At 41.8% G+C, this 13,454-nt stretch overlaps 2 protein-coding genes across 2 annotated transcripts in view; one reads left to right on the top strand and one right to left on the bottom strand.

The window, feature by feature from the left end:
* Positions 1–8,224, bottom strand: part of LOC306976299 (uncharacterized protein) — a 79,532-nt gene extending 71,308 nt beyond the window's left edge. The window contains exons 1-3 of the mRNA XM_079574219.1: positions 8,092–8,224; positions 6,086–6,188; positions 1,512–1,663 (exon numbers count right to left, since the gene is read on the bottom strand). The gene's annotated coding sequence lies outside the window, so the exon portion shown is untranslated. The remainder of the gene's footprint in view (positions 1–1,511; positions 1,664–6,085; positions 6,189–8,091) is intronic.
* rin3 (Ras and Rab interactor 3) overlaps positions 1–13,454 on the top strand; it is a 31,126-nt gene that overhangs the window by 12,206 nt on the left and 5,466 nt on the right. The window contains exons 3-10 of the mRNA XM_079573389.1: positions 1,544–1,688; positions 3,183–3,255; positions 6,106–6,197; positions 7,968–8,898; positions 10,214–10,394; positions 12,277–12,448; positions 12,967–13,088; positions 13,155–13,341. Coding sequence (XP_079429515.1) covers positions 1,544–1,688; positions 3,183–3,255; positions 6,106–6,197; positions 7,968–8,898; positions 10,214–10,394; positions 12,277–12,448; positions 12,967–13,088; positions 13,155–13,341 — 1,903 coding nt within the window. The remainder of the gene's footprint in view (positions 1–1,543; positions 1,689–3,182; positions 3,256–6,105; positions 6,198–7,967; positions 8,899–10,213; positions 10,395–12,276; positions 12,449–12,966; positions 13,089–13,154; positions 13,342–13,454) is intronic.

Below are 13,454 nucleotides of genomic sequence, written 5' to 3'. Positions count from 1 at the left end.
CACCTTTGCTGCATGAAACTAAAACGCAGCCTGTTTAGTGAGGATCTCAGGGCTCGAGATGGTTCATACGGCTTTAACATGTCAGAGATGTACTTTGGGGCCCGACCATGAAGAGACTTGTACACGAGCAGAGCTGTTTTAAATTTTATTCTCTAAACGACAGGAAGCCAGTGCAGAGACCGGAGCACTGGACTAATGTGGTTGTATTTCCTGGTTCTGGTCAGGACTCGAGCAGCAGCGTTTTGGATATACTGCAGCTGTCTGACAGTGAACAGGCCGTTACAGTCGTCTAACCGACTGGAGACGCATGAAATAATCTCTCCAAGTCTGGTTGACAATATGTAATGGATTTTATATTACATCAGTCAATTACGTCATAAAAAATAATGTGTTTTTAAAATATTTTTATGATATAATATTTTATAATATTACGATCAATTATAATTTTATGATGATATTTTATCATAAAAATATTAACCTCCATATATCACAAAATCACTATGATCCTTCATTTGACTGAGAATTTGCACATTGTTTTGCCTTAAAGAGACTATACAGAGTTTAAAAATGTTAAAACTAAGTATTTTCCTCCCGCTAAATGTTCCAACAATGTCCTAATGTGTAGAATGAGCTCAGACCTGTTCACCACAACTGCCTCTAAAATCCTGCACTGTCACTCAAAAAGTCGTTACTTCGAGTCCGAAGTGTCGTCATGCACGAGCTTAATATAGAAGCTGCAGTTACAGGTAAGACCTGAGGAGGCAGTAGTGAGCATAAAATGACCATCTTGCATTTATTGCACATTTTACCTTTTAATGACTCAGTGGCGTTATGGGTGCAGCATGACAACTTTGTTTTCCGCCACAGTGGCCTTTATGATGCTCCGGGATCAATAGTTGTTTCGGTTTCGTACAAGAAACAGGCCAGAAAACTCAAAACAATTGATCCTGGAGCGTCATAAAGACCACTGTGAGGGAAAGCAAAGGGGCCATGCTGCACCCATAACGCCACTGACTCACTAAACGGTCATTTTTTTTTTCACATAAAAAGTTACATTGTGCACCTTTAAACAAATGTGCAAAAGTTCAGTTTTTAGATAGGGTTTTACGAATTTAGCTAAATTCCATTCTTGTCAAGGTCCTCATTCAGTATTTTATTAGCCTTGTCCACAATTTTGAACGGTTCTGTGTTGAAATGGTTTGAAAAGTAGCTCAAGTCAAAACATTTCAATACGCTATTTGTTGTAAGCGTCACCACAAGGCCTGGATCGAGGTGAAATCTAGACTAAACTGGGCCTAAAAAGACACATACAACTTACATGTATTACTAAATGAAAGTCTCTATGATTAAAATGAATAAGGACTAGGGGTTTAGCCTAATATACATGGTGTAGGTTGATGGGGGAAACCAGAGCTTACAGAAAAGACCCAGAGAACAGGGAAGACGATGCCCCTGTGTGAATAATGCATGTGTAAGTGTTTGTATATTTGGTGCGTGTCTTCGCGTCTGACCTGAGCTCTGACAGCTGCGTCGATGTTCGCAGGTGTTCCTGGTTCACGGCGCCGGGGAGGAGGAGGAGGAGGAAGAGGAGGAGGAGGAGAGGGGCCTGACGCTGTCTGTCCGTCTGCCCGACCAACAACAACACGGGGCAGGGGTGCGCGACCTGGCAGTGAAGCGGCGCGAGACACGTATGAAATTTAAATCAGCGCCAACTAGGGCAACAGGATTCATCGCGGCCAAAAGGAAGTTAAATTAGAAAAGGCTTTGCAATTTGTAACATTTGTAATTTCTAAATATTTGTATTTAGTCCAGTGAGTTGAGGAAAGATGAAAAATGTGGATATTTAGTGTTTTGGACCATATTTTTTGTGATTTTGAAAGTTAAAAAGTTGATCCATGTCACCATTTCTAAAGAATTTTAAATTTAATGCCTGTTGGAATCCAAGTTAAAGGGATATTTCAGGATTTTTGACATAGGGCCTCATTTCCTAGTTATCCAGAGTGTTGCTGATTTCTGGAGATATTTTTTCTTGTAATTCATGCAGTTCTTATGTTTGAAGAGCTACGTGGCGCTAGGCTAGTGCAAGGCTAGCACATTTCTATGGTATCAGCATTTATAACACCAGACTAACCATATAAATGTTTGTGTCGATAGAATAATTTTTGGAATATAACTGAGCTTGCATCACATGAATGATCGCATTTTGAGGGACTATTTTCTAGCAGATCACTCCGCCGCTGCGTAGCTTATACAACCACGAAGCTGATGCTGCTCAAATATAAGGTATTTTAAAATTATTCTATCGACAGACATTTATATGGTTAGTCTGGTGTTATAAGTGATTTGCCTCAGGTGCTCTGTGGAGCGGGTCAGACTGTTTTTAATGCAGGCTAGCTGATACCATAGAAATGCGCCAGCCTTGCACTAGCATAGCACCACGAAACTCTTCAAATATAAGAACTGCATGAATTACAAAAAAAAAATAACTCCACAACATCCACAACACTCTGGATAACTTGGAAATGAGGCCCTATGTCAAAAATCCTGAAATATCCCTTTAAGAAGTTTTACTTTTGAGAGCAGACAAAGAATATTCAAAACAGAAATGACATTTTTAATGGGCCTTATTGTCAGCTATATGATGAATCTTAATATTAATGTGCAGGACTCGGAGCAGTTTTCTTCATATGAAATATCAGGAGACGTAATCGTCCAAACTGATTTATGTTTTGGCCATATCACTTTTTTTCCATCACTTTTTGATACTTTTTTGTTGCATTTTCATCTTCTTGTTCTGGGTAAACCCAAACTGGAGATAATGAGCTCGGTTCAGGTTGAGAGGTTACATTTTAGCACAATTCAGTCAAAGGCAGGTGGCAGCAAGTCAAATTTTAAATACCTAAATACTAAACCTTTGATGCCACAAATGCAAAAAGTCTCTGCATATTTCATTTTGATGATTTGAAAACATTCAACCAAACATGGGAATGCGGGGAAACTTGAATATTCCAAACTAAAAATGCATGTGTAAAACTTCAATCAGAACTGCAGCTGGATCTGTTTTTGTATTAAATAGTTGAGCAACGTCACTGTAGATGTTTCAGCCCCGACTCGACTCGTGCGTGGACAGAGAAAACATGAGGTCAGTGATTTTGATATGAACGCTGTGTTTCCTGTCGCAGTTCTCCATTTGGACGGCTCTTTCCTGGTTTTTGATGACATCCTCAAACTGGTCTCTTTCTACTGTGTCAGCAGGTAATGAAACACACAGTCACCACTTTATGAGTAAGCAACATATCTGCAGCTTTTAGTCTAATTTCAGTCAGCAACGACATGACTTTGAAATTAACCCTGCCACACACACACACTGCTAATGCGACTATAATCATTTTCATGCAGCTTCATACAATATTAACTCCAATTAGTCAAAAACAGCTGGATTTATTCCCTGCTGTTGCATCATGGGAGACATGGACGCAGCCACAGTGGTTTGTTTCAAGATGCAGCTGTTCTTGAACGAAAGGACTCGATGTTAAACCACACACGATTCTAGGGTTTATACCAACAATCGGCAGCAGCAGGTGGAATTGACTGCCATTTTAATGCCCAAATACTATCATTAAAATGCCACAAATGCAAAAAAAATCTGGATGTTTAATTTCTTAAGATCTGAGACATTTTATCAAACAGAGGAAAAGGGGAAGTTTCAATGACTTTATGTAAAAAAAAGTTGATATTAGTGCATATTTGACTTTTCAGTGACCCATTAGCTGTGTATGGAGGGTTATCTTAGCGCCTTTACTCTCCATCCCAGCGACTCCTATGATGCTTCGACTCCTCCTCACTCCTCCCCGTTAGCCACAATAGGTGTGTTTAAGATGAAGTGCGCCTCGCCTCGATTCCAGACGAGACCAGGCGGTGGCGTCCGAGGGCGGAGAAAGGCGCCTCTATTCAAGTCAGACACATCTCAGCCCCGAGAACAGAGAGGAGCCTCAGATCACGCAGCGTCTCGCGTTTGTTAGAAAGAGTTTGGGAATAAAACTATTTTAAAAGTTTGTGAACACATTTCTGCGTCTCCCACACACCAGACAGACGCCCCATCGCTACAGCTAAAATAACAGACTCTCCTCTTACAGTTTAGGATTAGAATAATAAACTTACTGTATGCTTATTTAAATGTAGGCCATATGTTGAACACACTCGCACTTTCTGTCAAATATGAAGACTCTGAAGCATTTCTGCAGATTTAAGTAGAAATGATGAGAAAAAAGGAGGCAGGAGGCTGCGGAGCGTCAAGGCAACACGTTTCTGATCTAAACACAACTCGTATCCAATCATCTGTCAGTCCTCTGTCAGTGTACGTGTTTAGCACTTCATTTCCCACAATCCCTTTGGCCTTTGTAGTTCAGGCAGCCGAGCGAGGCGGAGAAAAGCAACTTCGCTCGCCTCCCCAAGGCGCTCTTGGACACGAATCTGACCGGCATGCACCGCTCGCCTGCAGCCGCCTGCAGCGCCTCGCTCATCTTAAACACACCTAATGATTACGCTCCAGGGGGAAATCATGGAAGGTTTACAGACTCCTCCTCCCCAGCTCTCTACGAAAACCAGCCTGGTTTCTTTAATTGTAACTTACCCAGGGTTGTCACAGGGGGAATATCGAGCTGTAGAAAGTTTAAGAAAATGAGAAACCAGGCTTTAAAGAGGCTAGATGCGAGTTGGCCATTCTATACTCACTACTGCCACCTCAGGTCATACGTGAAACTGCACCTTCTATATTAAGCTAAGCCAATTCGGACCCAAAGTAACACCTTTTCGAGTGACAATGCAGGATTTTAGAGGCAGTTGTGGGGAACAGGTCTGGGCTCATTCTACACATTAGGACATGGCTGGAATATGTAGGGGGAGGAAAATACATAACTTTAATATTTTTAAACTCTGTATAGTAGCTTTAAGGTTATTTTGAACATGTCTAAATCCAATGCTTTCCAATGGGAGACTAGCGGCTATATGGAGGTACAGCAATGGCATTTATTTTAAAAGAAGAACAGCGTCATCGGGTACGATTGATAGGATTGGCTTTGGCTATGTGTAGACGCTGGATACGGTTAAATCAGCAGTGGAAAAACAATTGATCCTGGAGCATCATACAGGGCATCTGGATGGTAAGAAAAGGCGCTATGCTAATATATAACCACCCAAGCATCCACTGGGTCACAGAAAGGTGAAATATTAACATCAACTTTTTTTGTTTTGGTTTATACATAAAGTGGAATAGTGCATCTTGAAGCAAAAGGCACAATTGACTCTGTGCATAACTTCAAATCATAACTACTTCCTGTTTCGATCCAGCTCACCAAAATAAAAGCGCCATCTTATTCAGTTCAGCAGTTCAACTTTCTTTCTGCCTAACTATTAACAGGCAAAACACTTAAAATGTCTGTATTTAATCATATTCCTGTAATGTTGCAAGTACCTGCTGAACTAATCAATGAGACGAGCTGTGTGCTTTTATATTGGGGAGCTGGATCGAAACAGGAAGTCACAAAGGGCGGCGTTGTTATGCTATGAAGAGTTAATTTCAGCCAATACTGCAGCTGAGTGTGTTTTTGTATTTTTCATCAAGACTACATGAGTAATATCATTATTTCCCAAGAAATGTACATCTACAGGGTTCATACAGGCAGAAAAGAGTCAAATTTAATGTTTTTAATGCTGCAAATACAATATTTTAATGCCACACACGCAGAAAATACTCAGTGCCGATTTAATTTCTTTAAGCTCTGAGAACATTTAATCAAACAGAAGAAAGAGAATTGGTCAAAACGGACACATTTTAACAAAATAAATAAATTAAAAAGTGGTAAATTTCAGCCCAAACTGTTTTAGACCCCAATTTTGATATTTTCAATAAATTTGGATAGTTAGAACTTTTGAGCAATAAATTAAAATGTCCCATCACTTTAGATTTTATGCCAGTTCGAAACCAATTAAAAGCTCTTGAATGACTTTTAATGCTTTTTAATGTCCCGTGGGAACCCTGGATACAAACACCCTACATTTCTGTGGATTTTGATTGTTTTTTTACCCTTCTGTCCTCGGATTCAGGGACATCCTTCCTCTGCCGCTGAGGTTACCCCAGGCCATCGCCACGGCAACGGAGAGGGAGGAGCTGGAGGTCATGGCAGCCGCTGGAAAAGGTAAATACAGGCCGTTTAAGCGACAAATGTGACACAGAGACAATCGGCACCATGAAGGTTGAGCCTAAAATAGATACGGGACGGTACATCAGAATTTCTAGTCAAAATGGGTCATAAAATAGGCCAAAGCAAACCTGAAGGGACTAAAGCGGGAAAACAATATCCAGACTTTGTAAATGTTGCAGTCACAGCCTTTGTGATTGTTTAGGTCAGGGAGTTAGTGCGGCATTTTTTTTTCCTTTTTAACATAATTTAGTCCAATTTAGGTCTAGTTCAGACTCTTTTTAGTCCTGTTTTGTCCAGTTTGGATCTAGATCTAGGCCTGGGGGAAGTTGGAAGGTCAGATATGAGGTTATAAGGATGTTCTTGGTGGGAAAAGTTTGAGTATCACTGAGTTAGGAGATGTAATGTCTTTTCTTGATGTTTTATCTTGTTATTAACCTCTTCACCTCCCGCCTGAACCGAGCACAATTTCTCAAGTTTGGCTTTACAACAACTAAAAGAAAACGAGGATGAAAACTCAACAAAGAAGCCATAAAAATGCCACAAAAGAGGTTTTGGTCACTTTTTTGCTGCACTTTAATCACTCTTTTGTCACATGCTCTTTTGTAGCTTTTTTTCATCCTCATTTTCATTTTTAGAAACAAAAAAGTAGAGCCAGGCTTTTTAACCTCTTAACCAAACACATTTTCTCCAGCTTGGCTTTACCCAAATCTTTAAGGTCACAAAACTGTCGTCCCTTTTTTTGACTTTTTTTTTTTCTCCATTTGTTAGGTTTTCGTCACATTTATACCACATTTTCATTGCTTTTTTCCCCCAAGAAGCTTTTAGATTTGGGTAACCCCAAACTGGAGAAAATATGCTCGGATCAGGTGGGGTTAAGAGGTTAAAAAAGATCATTCTCCAAAAAACTGTTATTGTCTTTGACAGGCCTCACATGTTCAAATGTAGGAAAATACAAAGAAGGATCTAAAATATACCTCTTAAAAAATAAATACAACTCCTACATAAATGATGCTTAAAGGGGCTAGATGCAAGTTGGCCATTTTATACTCATTACTGTCACCTCAGGTCATACAGGTTACTGCAGCTTCTATATTAAGCGCGTGAATGACGGCACTTCAGACCCGAAGTAACAACTTTTTGAGTGACAGTGCAAGATTTTAGAGTCAGTTGTGGTGAACAGGTCTGGGCTCATTCTACACCTCAGGACATGGCTGGAACATGTAAGGGAGGAAAATACAGAATTTTAACCTTTTTAAACTCCATATAGTCCCTTTAAACGCATGAGCACCTTTTCTGCGTACTTATAATATAACAAACTTTTGTTTCTTAGATTACTATTGAAGCTACTGTGACATCACACTCTCCCTTTTGTGGATCAATAAAGTCTAAAAAGTGCACCATTGATTAACTCTTGATTAAAAATAACATGAACTGAACTGAAAAACTGAACTTGGAGATTAGAAAATAGAAAATAGAAAAAACTTTATTGTCTACCATGCACAATAATGGCAGAAATTTGGCTTGCTCATACATTCGAATACATTTGCCCAGCAATGTACATAATAAAATCAGTTCATTATAAAATCAGTTCATTGCAGAAGCAAATACACTTCATGAAAGGAAAGGAAAAGGAACAGACTGACTGAAAGACATTAGTGGACATTAGAGGCAGGGTAGCTAGCAAGCCTCGCACCTGCATTTACAATAAAGTAAAATTATTGTTTATTGTTTCGTTTCTGAAATGATCTTCTTTGCTGCTTTTAGATTTCTGGACATCTCAATCTAAAGCGGACAGCAGCGTGGGCTACGGCGAAACTTATCTGCATCTAAATCCTGCCATCATTGAGGAAAACCTGATTAACCGTAAAGACAAACCAGAGCCATCTACCTCCAAGCCGCCAAACTCAGCGGGCGCGTCCCCGGGCGCCGCGACGCCCCTGCAGAACGGAGACGCCCCACAGAAGGCCAGCCTCGGGGTGAAAGTTCAAAACAGTAAAGCGGATCTGAAATTCAAGCGCCCGCCGCCCAGACCTCCCAGTGTCTCCGGCGGGATGGGGCTCCTCTTCGCGCCTCAGTCTCCCGCTCCCGACAAAAAAGTATCGGGGGAGAAAGAGGAGAAAAAGTGTGTATTGAACGCTCCTTCGCGGCCGCCCATGCCCCAGAGCAGAGCGGGTCCGCCGGTGCCGCGCGCTCCCCTACGCTCCTCGGGGAAGAGAGACAGAGCGGAGGGGACGCAGGGAGAGAAGAGGGCGCATCACTCGCCAAAGCAGAGGGAAAAAGAAAAAGACGAGGGGGGAGTTGGTGATGCGGCGGAGGAGAGTGAAGGAAATAGGCCAGCTCCGTTGGAAGAGGCGAGCGGTTGCCAACAACAACGGGGAGCAAAAGATGAAACGGTGGCAAACGATTCGGGAGAAGCCGATAAGGAGGAGAAGCCCAAAACCTGCGCCCCCTCGGCGTCGGTGAAGCGGCCGTCTCGTCCGGTGCCGCCGCCGAGACGCAAACCGCTGTCCCCCGAATCGCCTGTGTGTCCGAACCAGGCGGGTGGAGGAGGGGTGAGCAGGATGCCCCCTCCCTCTCCAGGACGCCGGCCCGATGTGTCGCTGTACTCGCCACAGGGGGGCGCCGTCCTGGCAACCGACGCGGACTCTGCCTCCACGAGCAGCACCGAGGAAGAGGCTGAGGCGCCAGAGCAAAGGTTTGGCAAAAGTTTAAAAATATCAGTAGACAAAGCCATATCATTTAAAATTAAAACTTTTACAGTAATTTATGTTGTTTTGTTGTTGTATAATGATATTGGTATTTTGCGTATTTGTTTGTTTGTATACTTTATTGTCCCGTAGGGAAGGTAGGGAGGGTATTGAAGCTTAAAATGATGTGGTTGTATGGAAAACCTGAGAGTGTAGGAGAAATGTCTAATGAGCAGCACAATTATTATAAACAAGATGTTAAAGGGACTACACGGAGTTTAAAAATGTTATAATGACGTATCTTCCTTCCTCTACATGTTCCAACAATGTCTTAATGTGTAGAATCAGCCCAGACCTTTTCACAACTGCCTCTAAAATCCTGCACTGTCACTCAAAAAGTTGCACTTCGGGTCCGAAGTGCCGTCATGCACGAGCTTAATATAGGTGCAGTTATACATATGACCTGAGGTGGCAGTAGTGAGCATAACATTTGCATCTAGCCACTTTAAAGGAATAGGCCACCGTTTTTACATACTGTGATATGCTCTTACCTCACTTTAGCCGAGTTAATATATCCCCGGCTGGTCTTTGTCCGTGCGCTCTGTCACGCAAACGGAGCACATACGCAGCCTCTCCCACATGTCACATAGCTCCAAAAAAGCTCCCGATAGAAGCTACCAAGCTCTTCCACGTGTTCCCTATTTAAATAAAGTTACGTGAAGTGTTTTCATGCGAAGTATATTTACACAGAAATGTAACGTGTCGATTTTATAAGCAGATAAAAAGGGGCACTATATTGCGCAGACGTTTTGCTCCTCGTATCATTACGCCTCACAATATAGTCCCCCTTTTTATTTCACTGAGATTTAGTTGTTTAGTTGTGTTTTTAAAACGCTGAGAGCCAAAACGGGTACAGTTTTGGATATTTGTAGCCGACACACGATATTGTATTTTTTTCCAGTATCGGCTCCGGCATCGGATCAGTGCATTCCTAGCTGAAATGATCAAAACTGAGTTGGTATTCTTGAATCCTAAAGTTATAAAGGTGTTGATGTAGCATTAATTAAGTATGTTGCATGAAATTAAAAAAGATAACGTTTATAATTCCATTAAACAGAGGAATAATCGTGGGACATTTGGAGATGCAAATGGTAATTGGAGACAAAGGGAAAAAAAAAAATATGAGTGAAATACAGGATATGAAATTGTGATGGAGGGATAAAGTACAGGCTCTACTAATCTCACTTGAGTGGATCATGCATAAAAATACCTCAGAGCTGTTCATAAGAGTCAACGTGATGTGGTCCCTCTCTGCCTCTGCAGTCGCACCGCCGGGAACCGCAGCCCGAAAGTGGGTGTGAAGCGAACCCCGACCACTGTGATCCTGGACCGCGCCCGGCACCGCCTGTCCACCGTCCTGACCGGCCTCATCAGCCCCGACCGCCGCCTCACACAGAGACTGGTCGAGCTGGGACGAGACCCGGCCAGCTACTTCGGCAATCTGGTGAGCGAACATGTTTAAGTCTGTAATTCAGTGGTTCTCAAACTATGGTCAGGGGACTTTTCGCTGGATTACAGACATAGAGGCCATTCTTAGTTTGTCTTTTTAATCGCTGGTTTAGTCCTGAGGTAAAAATATTATGTTAGACCTCCTTTGGCTTTGATTACAGCACTCATTCACTGTGGCATTGTGTCATTAAGCTTCACCAAGATCTTGTATGGATGATGGGAGAGTGTGACCACTGTGCAAAGCCGTCTCCAGCACATCCCAAAGATTCTTGAAAAGGTTAAGACCTGTGTGAAAACAATGTCTCATGCCCCCTGAACCACTCTTACACAATGTGAGCCCAATGAATCCTGGCTTTGTCATCGTGGAATACGCTCGTGCATCAGGGAAGAAGAAACCCATTGATGGAATAACCTGGTCATTCAGCTCATCCTTTGGGCTCATAGTGTTGCTGAACCTAGACCTGATCAACTACAACAACAACAACAGATAATAGTTGGGTAAATCCGGGTGGCGACTTACTTGTTTTAATCAGGCAGTGTGTTGAACCCTTTTTATTGATCATGAACTAGCAGGATACTGGATGATAGTTTCTTCTGTGAAGAAAAAGTAATGTTAGAAACAGAAAGTTGGGAATGTGTTCGGACCCCGTTTAATTAGGGCTGAGCAAAAAATCTATTTTAATTAAAAATTTAGTTGCTAAGTCAAGTCGATTTGTATTATCAGAAAATTATTAACAATGTGTTTAAAAATCTTTGTTACAAACTGCACAGTGACTTTTTAGGTTTTTTTTTACAATTGCCTTTGCTTTTCTTCAAGGTTTGTTGATGCACTTCAACTAAAAACAATAAATATATATTTACAGTCAGCAGTTATTTTGTTTTAAAGTGATAGTGTGTAAGTCTAAATGTTTTACACATTTTATAAAATGTGCAAAATCGACTACTTGATCTTGCATTTTGATGTCAATTAAGTAATAATATATATGTTATTTTTTGTTAAGTCCCTCCTTCCCGGATCTCAGCAACTAATCAGAGTCTAGCATCCTACTGCGTCGATAAATGAGATGAGCTTTTCCTGTGAACCAGCTTGTCAGGTCCAATCAGGAGGGAGGGGGAGGAGCTTGCTCGTCTACTTTTGAAAATTCTGTTCCTGCTCTCCTCATTTTGCAAATAAAGAAGGGCTTTTTGGTTAAAGAGGGGGGTAATTTGACAGTTTCAAACTTCACTCTATCTCTCCTCACTTTGCAAACGACTATCACTTTAAAGCAGTACTAAGTAACTTGTTTACCTTAATAATCCTTTTCGTAGTCCCTCTGGGGGTAATACAAGTGTTAATGGGATGATTGGGGGGGTCTTTCATCTCCCCCTGGTGTCTCTGGCCAGAAAACCACAATTGCAGCTTTCCTTGTTCTGACCTGGCAGCCCCAATGCACACAAATGGAAACACGTAGAAGAAGCTAACAGGCTAACGGGCAAAGCTAACTGCGGGCTAGCACCACTGAAACAGTATTTACAGCCAAGTTTGAGTGAAACAAATGATCTCCATTAGGTAATTGGATGTACAATATCCCTCTCTCCCTTTGTCTTTTCTGTCAGCGTAGCATTTACTCTCACGGACAATTAATGAGGAAAAAAACGGTTCTGCTTTAAAAGGGGGGAAAAAAATGTTTTGTTCAAATGATAGTTTGAAAAGTCCTGTTTTAGTCCTGGTTCAGAACCGTTTTTAAGCCCAGGTTCAAACTAGCTACTTTAGTCCTTGGTTTGTCATGGTTTAAATGACATGGGGATATTTTAGGCACTACCTGCAAAGACCTGACACTAAGTTAAAAGTTGATAGTGAAAAACACATAATCACTTCTCTGATTCTTCTCCTTCAGGTAAAGGAGCATCGCGCCTTCACTCTGGAGACGATGTCGAAACACGGTTCATCGACGGAGCTGTTGCAGGAGATCAGGCAGATGATGACTCAGCTGAAGAGCTACCTCCTGCAGAGCACAGAGCTGCAGGCGCTGATGGAGCCACAGCACCAGTACGCGCAGGACAAGCTCGGTGAGGACGCAGCAGCTGGATACAAAGAGAGGGGGTCAATTACATGATTATATAAATGAAATGACACAGTTCTCGCTCTGATGCTGGATATGATTATGAAAACATCACTGTAGAGAGTTTAGAATCATCAGGTAACGCCTTGTATTGACTAAACGTGGATATTTTCAGTGAAAAACATGTTCCAAACTTTCTATTACAATCTATTTCATTGTGTTTTTTATGTAGTACATGGCAATACTAGTTGTTAAATAAAAAAAATCTTAATGTTTTGTTGAGGCAGATACAGTATTCGCAGTTTGACCAAGAAGACTAAATCAACTTTCTATTCAGTCACTATTCAGGGTCTTAACAGGTGGGAGCAAGTACAATTTGTGGCTTTTATGTCATTTTAATGCCCAAACACAATATTATTAAAGCCACAAATGCAAAAAAGATTTATCCATTCATAATTTTTAAAAGATTTTTAAAAGATGGGACTCTCCCATAGTGGCTAATTATCTAATATGTTTATTTTGCAGAGAGTATTGTGGAAGCTGCTCTGTGTAAGAGCGTCTTAAAACCACTAAGAGAGCCGATATATCAGTGTCTGGAGAAACTCCACAACGACAGCGGCAGCCTCAGCAAACTCTCCCAGAATCAGGTACAAAACACGACTTAATTCAGGCCTTTAGGGGTTCTGTATCATCATTCTTTCTCGCTCCGTCAGTCCGTCGTACTGGGCAGCACCACCACGGCGTTGGGCGTGACCACGGCCGTGCCTGAAGCGTCGGCCATGGAGAAGATCAGCATCAAACTCAGCAACCTTCACCTGGAGTATTCGCCACAGAGGAAGATCGAGATGCTGCTCAAGGCCTGCAAGATCATCTACGAGTCTATGGCCGTCAGCTCGCCAGGTAAGGAGAGCAACCAGGTCCTGAGTTCGATTCCCAAAAGATCCCAGGCTTTTATGTGTGGAGTTTGCATGTTCTTCTTACCCGTGTGAATGTGTGGTGGTCAGAGGGATCTC

This window comes from Gobius niger (assembly GCF_951799975.1).
Source record: "Gobius niger genome assembly, chromosome: 16".
NCBI lineage: Eukaryota > Metazoa > Chordata > Actinopteri > Gobiiformes > Gobiidae > Gobius > Gobius niger.
The sequence above is the reverse complement of the archived record's forward strand: the minus strand, read 5'-3'. Positions and strand labels throughout refer to the sequence as shown.